This window comes from Rousettus aegyptiacus, unplaced genomic scaffold (genome assembly GCF_014176215.1).
Source record: "Rousettus aegyptiacus isolate mRouAeg1 unplaced genomic scaffold, mRouAeg1.p scaffold_m13_p_11, whole genome shotgun sequence".
NCBI lineage: Eukaryota > Metazoa > Chordata > Mammalia > Chiroptera > Pteropodidae > Rousettus > Rousettus aegyptiacus.
In genome coordinates this window covers 18920269-18934795 of record NW_023416286.1, presented here as the reverse complement: position 1 = coordinate 18934795, position 14527 = coordinate 18920269, and the positions used below count along the sequence as shown (strand labels likewise).

General features: G+C 34.7%; 1 protein-coding gene across 6 annotated transcripts in view; it reads left to right on the top strand.

Moving 5' to 3' along the window:
• FNDC3A (fibronectin type III domain containing 3A) overlaps positions 1 to 14527 on the top strand; it is a 173911-nt gene that overhangs the window by 115814 nt on the left and 43570 nt on the right. For all 6 annotated transcript variants that reach the window (XM_036228574.1, XM_036228572.1, XM_036228573.1 and 3 more), the window contains 3 exons: positions 8799 to 9036; positions 12107 to 12376; positions 13507 to 13565. In XM_036228574.1, coding sequence (XP_036084467.1) covers positions 8799 to 9036; positions 12107 to 12376; positions 13507 to 13565 — 567 coding nt within the window. The remainder of the gene's footprint in view (positions 1 to 8798; positions 9037 to 12106; positions 12377 to 13506; positions 13566 to 14527) is intronic.

The window sequence follows — 14527 nt, the reverse complement described above, 5'->3', positions numbered from 1 at the left end:
AAAAGTGTATGACACCAAATTTAATAACCTAGAAGAAATAGACAAGTTCTTAGAAGTCTACAGCCTTCTTAGACTGAATCAGGAGGAACTGGAAAATCTAAATAGACCCATCAGCATTATGGAAATTGAAATAATCATCCAAAACCTCCCCAAAAGTAAAAGTCCAGGACCAGATGGCTTCACCAGTGAATTCTACCAAACATTCAAAGAAGATTTAATACCTGTTCTCCTCAAACGCTTCCAAAAAATTGAAAAGGAGGTAATTCTTCCTAACTCATTTTATGAGGCCAATATTACCCTGATACCAAAAGTTGGTAACGATAACACACAAAAAAGAAAACTGCAGACCAATATTTCTCATGAACAGAGATGTAAAAATCCTAAATAAGACACCAGCAAACCAAATACAACAACACATTAAAAAGATTATACATTATTGTCAAGTGAGATTCATCTCAAGAGCACAGAGATGGTTTAACGTACTCAAATCAATTAAATCAAATCAATTGGTACACCACATTAACAAAATAGAGAACAAGAATATTATCATATGCATAGATGCAGAAAAAGCCTTTGACAACATACAGCATCCATGTTTGATCAAAACACTTACTAAAATAGGAGTATAACATTGGAGGTCCTAGCGAGTGCATTCATGCAATAGAAAGATTTAAAAGCCATCCAAATAGGAAACACAGAAGTCAAACTGTCAATATTTCCAAATGACATGATTCTCTATATAGAAAACCCTAAGTACTCCGCAAAACACTACTAGAAACAATAAGCAGATACAGTAAAGTTTCCAGATATAAAGTCAATGTTCAAAAATCTTAGAGTATAACATCCCTATACTCTAACAATGAATTGTCAGAAAAAAAATTTTTTTAAATAATTCCTTTTGCAATTGCAACAAAAAGAATAAAATACCTAGGAATAAACCTAACAGCTTCAAAATTATACTACAAAGCAACAATAATCAAAATAGCTTTGTATTGGCGGAAAAAAACAGACTAGTGAAACAAAATCGAGAGTCCAGAAGTAAACCCCCGTTTACATGGGCAAATAATTTTTGACAAAAGAGCCAAAAACATACAATGGAGAAAGGAAAGCCTCTTCGATAGATGGTGCTAGGAAAACTGGACAGCCACTTGTGAAAGAGTGAAACTAGATCATTGGCTATCACAACACTCCAAAATTAACTCAAAATGAATTAAGGACCTGAACATAAGACCTGAAACAATAAATTGCATAGAAGAAAACAGGAACTTAACTCGGGAACCTTGGACTTAAAGAGGATTTTATGAACTTGACCTCAAAGGCAAAGAAAGGAAGTAAAAGCAAAAATTACTGAATGAGACTATATCAAACTAAAAAGCTTCTGTACAGCAAAAGAAACTATCAACAAAGCAAAGAGACAACCATCCAAATGGAAAAATATATTTGCAAGCAATGCCTCTGATAAGGGCCTAATATCCAAAACATACAGAGTACTCATACAATTCAATAACAACAACAACAAAGAAAACAATCCATTAAAAATAGGCAGAGGACCTGAACAGACACTTCTCCCAAGAAGACATACAAATGACCCATAAACATATGAAAGGATGCTCAACTTCACTAGCTATTAGAGAAATGCAAATCAAAACCACAGACACCATCTCACACTTGTTAGAATGGCTATTGTCAACAGGACAAGTAATAAGTGTTGGAGAGGATGTGGAGAAAAGGTAATTTTCTTACACTGCTGGTGGGACTGCAAATTGGTATAGCCACTATGAAAAACAGTTTGGAGATTTCTCAAAAAGCTAAGACTTGCTCTACCATGTGATCTAGTAATCCCTCTAGTGGATATTTACCCAAAAAACTTTAAAACATTTATCTTAAAAGATATATGCACACCCGTATTCTTGGTAGCACTATTCACAGTGGCCAAGACAAGGAAACAACCTAAGTGTCCTATAATAGATGACTGGATAAAGAAGATGAAATACTGTCATTTGCAACAGTATGAATGGATCTTAAGATAATTATGCTTAGCGAAATAAGCCAGACAGAAAAAGTTGAAAACCACATGATATCACTTATGTGGGATATAAATCTAAAAGCACAAATAAACATGACAAACAGAGACTCATGGGCTAGTGATTACCAGAGGGAAGGGGCAGTGGAGGTAGGTAGATGGGGTAAAGGGGTCAAGTATGTGGTGACAGAAAGAAATCTAACTATGGGTGGTGAACACACAATGCAATATATATATAAATATGATTTATTGTTGAATTGTGTACTTGAAACTTGTTGGATTTTGTTAATATTACCATAATTTTTAAAATAATTATTATTAAAAAATCCATTATGGCTTTATATTTTCACTTGATATTTTAGTGATTAAGTTAATGACTTATCAAGGAAAGGTTATAACCCGGATAGGACCCCTAAAAGGCAACATCAGAAGTTCTCTCCTTTTGTCTTTCTTGTAATTACTCCCCTGTTTTTTTATGGACTGTTGTTATGGTGATGAAAGAGTACCAAACAGGGAGGGGATTGTAGATCTCATAATGCAGGGAAGGGGCCTATGTCAACTCAGGAAAGGTTTCAGATTATGACTTTAAGCTGGGCTTGATATTTCACTTAACTATTTTTCTTTACTACCTTTATGATAGCATGCAGCAAAGAGGTCGGTACATTTACATTTTTCAGATTCTGCAAACTAGTCTGACCTGTCTTTGTCTCTTATGGGGAAAACAGCCAAAAAAGATGGGCAGCAGTATAAGAGACTAGAAGGTAGGGGGACTTAGAGGTTTAGGTGAGGATGAAGAGTCATAGTTAGAACTAAAGAGAAAGTTCGTCGTCATTTAGTTTTTGTAGAATTAGGCATATAAAATAAATATCTGTTGAATGAATGGTCAGAATGCCTATATTGTTTAGTGGCTTGATGTTGGAATAGTTTGGGTTCAGAATAAGGCCATAGAGTCGGGGGGGAAGCAAACTTTGTAGGAATTGAAATGACAGAACTCAAAGAGTTTGGTGGTGTTAAGAGGGGGAAAGATGGAGCATTGTAGTAGAACTAATAGAATACATTTATTTATGGTCATATTCACACAATAAAATTTTTTGATTATACATCAGGTGTACTAAACCATGCATTAGGGAGAAAATGGTAAATAGAACCAGTTTGTCATGGAATGTATATTCTGGTGGAGAAGACACATACCCAATATAAAATGCCAGATAGTAAACACAACTTCTTTTCACTTCAGCCTCTCAATTATGTCTATATTCAATAAAGGAAAGAAAACAGGGCTTTGCATAATTAGAAACTACATGGCCTGTGTAGGTGGTCAGACTATGCTGATGGCCCAATTTAATTTATATTTCATTGTCTCTGTTTTCATTTTTATTTACAGAGATTAATTTGGATTATATTTTATCTTTTTTTTTTCCTTTTCACAACTCGTTGATTTTATTTTAATCATCATTGTCAGTGTACCCTGAGGGTATAAAATTTGATATCTACATGATTGGCCATTTCTCAGCAGCTGGACACTTAGCAGATAGTTTTGAGGTCTCCAGCCTCACTCTGAAGTTACTGTATGGTTACTTGTAGTGGTGGAGTTTTCCACACTCTCTTAAGTCCTGGTCTGGCTTTTAAAAATTTTTCTTCTCAGCATCCTAACTTTTTATTTTGTTTAATTTGGGTAATATACATGTAACAAAATTTACCATAACCATTTTTAATGTAGTTTGGTGGCATTAAGTATATTCACACTACCATCACTACCATCTTTTCATTGTGTAAAACTGAAACTCGGTACCTAACAATAACTCCCCATTCTCCTTTCCCCCAGCTTATCTTTGTATTTTAAATGTTCATTTTCAGCAGAAAAAGTTTTAATTTCATAAGGTTAGCCATTTCTTTTTTAACTAGTGAGATCTCACTTGTGTTGTGAAATTTAAAAAAATAAAAAAGAAGAAGAAGAAGATGGGTACTTGTGAACTCTGTGCCCATAAAGTGGATAAAAAAATAGAATTAAAGCCAGATTACCTGAGTTAAAATACTGGCCTCCTCCACTTACCTGTATAACCATAGCAAGTCATTTAATATCTCTGTGCCGCAGTTTCCCTATCAAAATGAAGACGATAAAAGTACCTTTTTGTAGCATTGTTTGAGGGTTAAATAGCTAATACATGTCCCTTAAAGAACATATAGTTAAGAGTAACATATACGTTTGGAAAGTTAACAAATATTACAGTGTTATACCAGCGAGCAATACAGAATAAGTGCAATAAAAATGCTAAGAGGGAGACATCACTGAGATTGTGGTGTCCAGGAAAGAGTTCATGAAAAACAATCAAAAGAAACCTCCTACAGACTCCTAGCTTTACAACTCTGCCAGCATCTAGAGTTATATGCTCTGCCTTGTCATATCGAGCCACACACTCTTCTGTCTAGACCCAATGCTCCTACTGGAGTCCCAGGTCCGATCCTCTTTTGCCTGTTCAGGACATTACTGTAGCATTTTTCTTCTCTCACTTCTAATCATCAATTTCTTACTCACTGATGGATCATTCTCAGTAGTATATTGGCATATTTAATTGCTCTCAATAAAAACAAATCGAAAAGTTTCTTGACTATATATACTACGGCTAGCAACCGTATTTCCCTTGACAGGAAGACGTCCCGAATTTGTGCTATAAGCTCTTTAATTCTCCTCCCCACTTTTTGTCTTAAACTTACTCCTATCAGGCTTTGTACCCGTGATTACACCAAAACTGATCTCATCGAGGTCACATGACTTAACATTGCCAAATCCAGTGGTCAGTTCTTAGTCTTCATTTTATTTGACCTGTCAGAAGCATTTGACAAAGTTGATCCCTTGTCCTTGGTACAAATCACCAAACCTCCAGACTCCACACTCTTTTAGTTTTCTTCCTGCCTCACTTGGTTATCCTTTCCTAACCTTTCCAGAACTACAAACTACTAAATTTAACTGTCTGCCCAACATTTTCAATTAGATGTCTCATAGACCTACCAAACTCACATATTTAAAACTCAAATCTGTTCCCTGCTACAGCTTTTACCATTGCTCCCATTAATGGAGCGTCATCCTTCTTTAGCCTCTTTTTCTCACTTCTCTAGTGGAATCATCAGTTAACCTTATTGTTCTGCCTTTATGTATATGTACATTTGTATGTATTCATGCATACAAATGTGAGGGGTTGTCTCCTGTGGGTATTTAACAGCATCCCTGGCCTCTAGCTTCTACCTACTAGATGACAGTAGTGCCCCCCACCAAGCTGTGACAAACAAAAGCATCTGCAGATACTGCCAAATGTCCATGGAGCAAAATCACCCTTAGCTGGGAGCTGCTGGCTTCTATGACTCTTATACTTCCAACTCTGTGGTGGTTCCCCATTTCACTGAGTGTAAATGCTAAAGTCCAAGTTCTTAATGGCCTATACAGCTCTACCTGACCTGGCCACCTACTCTACCACCCCCTAATCTCTTTGACTTCATCTGCTTCTGCCTTTTTCTCCTTTATGCTGCTCCAGTTAAACTGGCTTTTTTCTAGCCACTTCTACTTTAGGGGCTTTGTTTTAACTCTTCCCTCTGCCTTGATTTCTGCATGGCTGATTCCTTCAATTCCTTCAGGTCTCTGCTCAAATTCCATTTTGCCAATAAGGACTATCCTGGTCATTCTATTTTATACTACAACCTGTCCCTTTCTCACAGTACTTTTAATTCTCACAGTGCTCTTTTATTTCCATAGAACCTATCACCTTGCAACATGCTAAATAATTTACTTTAATTGTTGTGTTTTTCTGCCCCTGTGTGTATGAGCCCCTACAGAGATAATACTTTTTTTCTCTTCTAAAGTAATAATGTCTTTGTTTTATTCAAAAACAAATATATATTTTTTAAATGAGTAGAGGAAGTAAAGTTAGAACTAGACTTGGAAGTGTAGATAGGATTCACATGTTTGTAGGTTAAGGGGAAACAGTGAAAAGGAAAGATATAGAAATGTATAAGTCAGTGTGAAGATAGGTTTTATAGTGTGCCTAGCTGGAATTAAGTGTTCAGGATTTGGTGTTGAAGAAAGATACAGCTAGAAAGGTTGGAACCAGATTGATTTGAGTGCCAGGTCAAAGAATATGAACTATAATCCTATTAGAAATGGAGTCATTTGAGATTTGTGAGTCAGAGAGTTGATTGATAGTATGCTATATTGTGACAGACGCTGTGGTTTGGCCACTCAGAATTCATTTCATACTCCTTCTGATGCCCCTTTCCGTAGGTTACAGGTTTAAAACCTATATAAATAGTTTCCAGATTCTCCTCAGCTAGGACTTCAGATATGATTTTGTATCCACCAGTCATATGCACCAATCTCTTGTCTAAGAGTTGAATCGAGAACTGAGTTAAATAGGGAGAAAGACTGGATATGAGGCATCCATTTTGCTGGAAGCAAAGCATTATAATTCTGAAGCTAGCATAATAGTCCCATATTACAGACAAGTCATTTCACTCTCCAACAGGTAAGAATAGTTTAATAGACTATTTAAAAGAAACTATCTTCTTTCTAAAGCAATAATTAATTTGTAATTTAGGCTTATCTTTACTCAAGGGTGTTTTAGACCTACCAAGTACATATATGTTTATATACAAAATTTGCTATGATTATTTTTTGCATTACTTTAAATTTCATTATTAGTTTCAAGTATACAGTACATTGATTAGACATTTATATAGTTTATAAAAACAATCCCCTTAATTGCTCTTTCTCTCCTCTCACTCTCCACCTAGCCATTACATTACTGCTGACTGCATTCCATATGCTGTGCTTCCCATCCCTGTGATCATCTATCAACTACTGATCTGTACTACTTTAACCCTTCACCCTTTCTCCCAGCTCCCCAACCTCCCTCCTCTCTGGCAGTCACCACATTGTCCTCTATATTTGTGAGTCTATTTTTGATTAATTTGTTCTTTTTGTTCCTTAGATTCTGCATATAAGTGAAATCACGTGGTATTTATCTTTCTCTGTCAGACTTATTTCACTCAGCATAATAACCTCTAGGTCCATCCATGTCATTGCAAATGGTAGATTTCATGGTTTTTTTAATGGCTGCGTAATATTCCATCGTATATATGAACCATAACTTCTTTATCCAATCACCTGTTGATGGACATTTAAGTCACTTCCATATTTTAGCTATTCTAAATTGTACCGCCATGAACACAGGGGTGCATAGATCTTTATGAATTATTGTTTTGGTTTTCTTTGGATAGATACCAAGAAGTGCAACTACTGAGTCAAAAGGTAGATCTATTTTTAATATTTTGAGAAACCTCCAGACTGTTTCCCATAGTGGCTGTACCAATTTGCAGTCCCACCAATAGTGTGTATGAGGGTTCCCTTTTCTCCACATCCTCGGCAGCACTTGTTGTTCTTTGATTGATGATAGCCATTCTGAGAGATGTGAGGTAATATCTCATTGTGGTTTTCATTTGCATTTCTCTGATGATTAGTGACCTTGAGCACCTTTTCATATGTCTGTTGGCCATCTGCATTGCCTCTTTGGAGAAATATCTGTTCAGGTCTTCTGCCTATTTTTTAATTGGATTGGGTTTTTTTTTGTTGTTGTTGTTGTTTTCCATTGAGTTGTATGAGTTCTTTATAAATTTTGTATATTAACCTCTTATTAGGTATATCATAAGTGAATATCTTCTCACATTCGGTCAGTTGTCTTTTTGTTTTGTTGATGTGTAAAATCTTTTTAGTTTGATGTCCTATTTGTTTATTTTTTCTTTTGTTTCTTTTGTCCAAGGAGATATGTTCAAAAATAAATTACTAGTAACAATATCAGATATTACTGCCTGTGTTTTCTTCTAGAAGTTTTATGATTTCAGGTCTTACATTTAAGTGTATAATCCATTTTGAGTCTATAAAATTTGCTATTCTTAACCATAATAACACTTGTTTTTCCTGAAAATATTAGGATTTGCCTTTAAAGTTAGCACTTTACATTTTAATCACTTTCTGTTTTTCTTAGGAAAGGTATTATCTATTTCTTATACCTTAATAGTAATCATTTAAGCCTAAAAAGTAAGGGCCCTCTTGTAGAGGGATTCCAAATATAGAGATAAAATCCTATATCCTTTTAGGCTTTTTATATGCCCTTGATGCTGCTTCATTGAGGTTCAAAGAGAATAAATCTGTCATTTAAAAAAAAAAAAAAATCCTTTCCCACAGTGTGACTCCTATTTAAAAATGTGTAATTTCCAAGACTCAAAGCCGTAATTTTTTTTTCTTAACCAAGAGTGTAATTTATTAGGTGTTTGTCTCCCTTGGAATGATCTTCACCTGTTAGGATTATCTTGGTCATGATCATAAGAATTTTGTACCTAAATTCAGTATATGGTTGACCTTAGGAGTCTGGGTCCAGTTCCAACTCCCACCCATAATACGGAAAATTCTCTTGAGTCCCCCTTCATTTTTACTTTATCACTAAATTCAGGAAACACAAAAGATAAATACCTAATATCATAGCTTGTTTATATTACTATTTAGCCAGTTTCAGTGTTTTAAGATTTATATTACATTACATAACAAAATCTGTGGTGTTCAATGCTAATTTGTATGTACTTAATGTATTTAATAAATTCTTTTCATGTTGATTCTGTAATATTTTTTAATTAACTTGTAATGATGTAAAAATTCTTACTCTAACATATTTTGAAAGAATTACTTATACTCTGTGGAAGAAACTTTTAATCTCTAATGTTCATTTTACAGGTTATCGAAGACAATGGTGTTCGAAGAGTTGTTGTGGTTCCTCAGGCACCAGAGTTTCATCCTAGTGGTCACACAGTCATCCATCGTTCTCCACATCCTCCTCTGCCAGGTTTCATTCCTGTCCCAGCTATGATGCCCCCTCCACCGCGCCACATGTACTCACCAGTGACTGGAGCTGGAGACATGGCAACACAGTATATGCCACAGTATCAGTCTTCACAAGTATATGGAGATGTAGGTAAGACATCTAAAAATATTCCTGTTTTATGGAGTTGGCTGTTCTTTCCTTGGATATAAAAGATACTGTTATTATATAAAAGAAACAAAAAATGATAACAGTATCACAGTCATTTTCTGTTACCAAGCACTATGTTAAGTATTTCACTCTCATGGTTATCCTTCAAGGATGAGTAAACAAAGGATCAAAGAGAGGGAAATAACTTTTAATATCATGTGGCAATGTTTAGTAGGGATGCATTCAAACAAGAGATCTTCTTCGTTCTGCTGTCTAGGCTCTGAAGAAAATTTCTAGCCAGGAATAATAATGCCATTGTTAAATCCTAAAGGCTGTGATACCGCTAGTCAAATTTGGTAGGTTCTGTTACAAAAAAAAAAAAAAAAAGTAAGACATGACCTATGCCCTCAGGGAGTTAATAAATTGTTGGGAAGACTAGGCAGCCACACACATAAAATAATCTGATGCTGTAGCTTTAAATACCATCTACTAAGAGCTCTCAAATTTGTTTCTTCACCATAATATCTCCTCTGAGCCCCCAGCCTTATGTTTCTAACTGCCTTTTTGATAACTTCACTTAAATGTCTCATTCAACTCAGTTACAGCATTTCTAAAATATAAATCTCAATTATGGAACCTTTTCTCTGTCGTCTTCATCTCAATATGTGATACCACTGTCCACTCAGTTCGCTCAAGTTAAAATCAAATGGTAAAATTCGATTCCTCTACATCATTTGGTATTAGTTTTATTTTTAGAAGTTTATCTGTTTTTTTCTCCACCGCTACTCAGATCTAGGCCACCATCAGCTCTTGTTGGGACAACTGCAACAACAGCCTTCCAGATAAGCCTTTGGTGTGGGGGACAGGACTGTGCTTTGTAGGTAGTTTAGCAGAATCCCTGTCCTCTACCCACTAAATGCCAGTAGCACAGAACTCCAATCCTCCCCTCACCCCACCCAGCTGTTACAACTAAAAATATTTCCAGACATTGCCAAATGATCCCTGAGAACCAAAATTGGCCCTGGTTGCAAACCACTGCCCTGGACAAGGCTCTGTACTGTAGCAAGGAACCATCTGTGGCCTTGCCTTATCAGTCTCTAGCACTGAAACCTGTTTGTCTCTTTCACATAACTTAATACACTTTGATTTTTTTGTTCTTTTGTATGACTTTCTCCCTTATTTGACTGTAACCCCCCTAAGAAGTGAATCTGTTTTATTCATCACTGTTTCCCTTGCACTTGACAGTAGCTGTCATTGATGCTTAGTAATTTTGTAGAAGAAATAACTCTAAATACAAAATTTTAAATATGCAGCGCAAGCCGTAAGTAGTAGATACGTTATATATATTATATCATATATATTTTTCAAACTTATTTCTGTTGCCCAGGTAATGCACATTGATTTCATAAGTCTGAGTGTGTTTTTAGTATAGACATTTCTAACCAACTCCCAGGTGAAGTTCATACAGTGTTAGCCTTAATAAAATCCTGCAAAATAACAGATGAAGAAACTGAGGCTCAGAAATGTTAAGTAATTTCTGCAAGGTCACTGCTAGTTCATTGCTGAGAATTTTAACCCTCAGATCTTTTTGTTAATAAAATTCCTGTTCTTTCTACTACATATTCTTTATCCTCCCACTGCCATTGTTGCTTTATTATTTTATCTTGAGTAATGAAATATAAAAACATTTGGATTAACTACATTTAAAAACTATGTACTAATTACAGTTCCTCTGTTTTTTTAATTGAGATATAATTCACATAACAAAATTCAGCATTTTAAAGTATACAAGTCGGTGGTTTTTAGTACATTCACTACCACTGTCATCCCAAAAAGAAACTGTGCCTATTAACAGTCAGTCCCAATTTCTTTTATTCCATCTTCTGATCGATTTTCTGTCTCTGCATTTGCCTATTCTAGACATTTCAGATAAATATGCACACAATGTGTATGTTTATGTGGCATTTTGTGTCTAGCTTTTTTCACTTAGTGTATTGTTTTCAAGGTTTATGTCAAGGTTGTAGCACTGGGGTTCCCAATCCCCAGGTTGCAGACTGGTACCAGTCCGTGGCCTGTTAGTAACCAGGCCGCGCGGCAGGAGGTGAGCAGTGGACAAACGAGGAAAGCTTCATCTGTATTGCCAGGATTACCATCACCGCTTGAGCTCCACCTCAGATTATCAGGCATTAGATTCTCATAAGAGCACCGGTCCCTGGTACCAAGCTATATGAAGTACCAATAACCAAATGAAAAGATGCTTATCACCTGTAGTTATTAGGGACAAGCAAATCAAAATCATGAGGTAAAACTTCACACTCACCAGAATGGCTAGAATCAAAAGACAGACAACAAATTTTGGCAAAGATATGGGGAAATTAGAGCCCTCATACATTGCGGGTAGGAAATATAAAATAGCGCAGTCACTATGGGAAACAATTTTGCAGTTTCTCAAAAAGTTAAATGTAGAATTACCATATGAACCAGCAATTCCACTGTTAGGTATATACCCAGGAAAAATAAAAACATATGTCTACACAAAAACCGTATATAGATGTCATAGCATCGTTATTCATAATAGATAAAAAGTGGAAAGAACTAAATGTCCATCAACTAATGAATGGGTAAATAAATTTACATTCACAAAATGGAATATTTTTCAGCCATAAAAAGGATTGGAACACTAATTATGCTTCAACAGCGGGGGATTCAGGCAGATGGTGGTTTTCTTTTTACCTATTTTACATTTTTGAAGTTGAAAGAGATGCTAAAGGCTTCAAAAGTGTAAAAGAGAAGTACTGTACACAACTCAGTTTAGGTCTTATTTCCCACTTGTGATAATCATAGCATACCACCAAGCTATTTCTACGGAGAATAATAGTTGGGAAAAGGAAAGAAACATCTCTATAAATTTATTTGAAAGAGAGAAAGATAATTATAATCAAATTGCAAAGGTTGGTTCTGTCAGTTGATAAAGACACAGAAATAGCTTTTTTTGCAAAATTATTCTTTGAAATATTTTTTTATATAATTATGATGATAGATTTAATGTTTTTTATTTTTTATTTCTTCCTAGATGCTCATTCTACACATGGAAGGTCCAACTTTAGAGATGAAAGATCTAGTAAAACATATGAACGTTTGCAGAAAAAATTAAAGGATCGCCAAGGAACACAGAAAGATAAAATCAGCAGTCCACCATCATCACCCCAGAAATGCCCTTCTCCCATAAGTGAACATAATGGACTTATAAAAGGGCAGAGTGCTAGTGGGGTAAACACAGGATCAGGAAGAAACAAGTCAGGGAAAGGGAAAGGTGGCCCACAAATTGATACAGAAATAGAAGGTAATTATTTAAATTACTCAGCCATTCTTTTTGGTACTTTTCATCGGGATTTAACCTACTAAAACTATAACCTTTCAGTCATTTTGTCATGCTCCAAATAAACTAGATTAGTAGCCTAATCCTTCCTAAATGTGAGAAAATGTTTTTAGAACGTAAGTTATTACTAGGGTACTTCTTTTTGGCGATTTTGGGGGAAACTCAATTAGTAATTTTACCTATGTCATAAAATTTAACAACTAAGAGAAATTTCTACTTGATAGGAAAACTTAAAGTTCATCCAGCTTCCTCTTTTTCTCTTTCTGGGCCTTTGATAAGGCTGTGCAGGTTTTTATTAAACAATTTTTCCCCAACTTTATATGTAAGTCACCAATCTATCAACATACTCTATAGTTAGGATAGAGTATTCTCCATTTCTTTCTTCAAAAGTTCTTTTAAAACTCCCATGTTTCCCTTAGATCCTTCCTTTAACCTGTGACTTTTACTATATGAACTCTGAGTACTACTTCCTTTTCTTTAAAATTTCCATTCCCTACCAACATTGCTTTAGTGGCCTCATGTCTTGTTTATTAACATTTACAAAAATGGTCTCCATATTTTTTAGACCTCCTAATCATTCTTTTTCAGCACCAATGTTTCAGAAGAGTTAATCTAAAGTTTTCGATATATCAGTGGGGGCTATAAGTTATGGTCAAGTCAATTATATTCATGTTTTGGGAACCACAATTAAGGCATGTCATGAAACAGATACTCATTTAACTTGTCATTAAGAGGTAGAAGATTAGCAAATGAGAACTTTGCAGGGAGAAAATATTTTTTACAACTATGAATAAAAATATACTTTTATAAGAAAAACTTATTGACTGGTTATATACATGTATGTATATGTATGTACATACGTGTGTGTATATACATATATAGTGGCATTGTAATTAGTAATCATGGTTAAAATGGAAATAGAAGCAGAAGAATCCTGAAGAGCCACAAACTACTGAGTATGAACTAAGGAGTAAAAAACTAGAAAATAAAAATCTCAAATATTAACCTAGTTTCAGAAGACATATTGTGGAGGGAGCAGGGTTTGATTGCATTTAAGCTCATTTTTTTGTAATATTCAAAAATTTTTTTTTAAGAAAAAGATGAAGAAACTAAGGCTTTTGAAGCACTTCTTTCCACCATTGTCAAACCAGTGGTAAGTATCTCATGTATTATCTTTACATTATATTTAGTGTATCCATATACGATTTTGATATCTTTTTATTTAGGCCTCATTAGTTTAGTCACATAGGATTTTGGTATCTTTTTATTCAAATCTTACTTAAAACTTTACGTAAGGAATATGAGGTCAATAATGGACTTATATAGATCCAAAATAAGGAAAGAAATGTTAATCAGTAAGGCAGAATATACAACCAAGAATTCATTTTTTAAACAAGTGTTTAATATACACTAAATGATATTGAAAATCACTGGACCAGGCAAAGATCCAATATAGCGTATGTGGGTACAATTAATTATCAGTTTTTAAAAACCCATTTTTATGATTTTCATATAAAATGTATTAAATTAACTCCATATGCAAAAACAGTTCAATAAAATCAGACTTCAGGAAGAAAGTTAATAATCCTCAATGATTTGCAAGTGTAGATGTAATCGAAGAACTCGGAAAAAGGCATGGCAGCAGAACTGGCTACATAAAATTTTCTGCATATTTTTAAAGTAGCCTACATAAAGGTTCTCATTCTAGTAGAAAAAATACATCAGATATGGCAAAGATTGATATTAAGTAAAGTGCTTATACAGTTGTATTTTTTAGACTTGTTAAGACTTCAGAGGGGTCTTTACTAGTAACCAAAAGAAATATAAATTAAACTTACCTATGTGCGGTCCTGTTTCTGAATAAAAAACTACACAAACAAAAATGTATGTTGTAGTACTAATAGTAATAAAAATAAAACAAAGGAATACGTAAATAAATTGGAATGTCTTTACTGGGCCAAATGATATAGCCATTTAAAAAATGTGGTTTGAAGACTGCAAAACATGCAAAGATGCTTTTGCAGGGAAAAATGCTGGAGATCAAACTATTTGGACACCATCATTATAGCCTTATGAAGAAAAGGCTTTAGAACAAATAAGGATAAGACAAAGAGG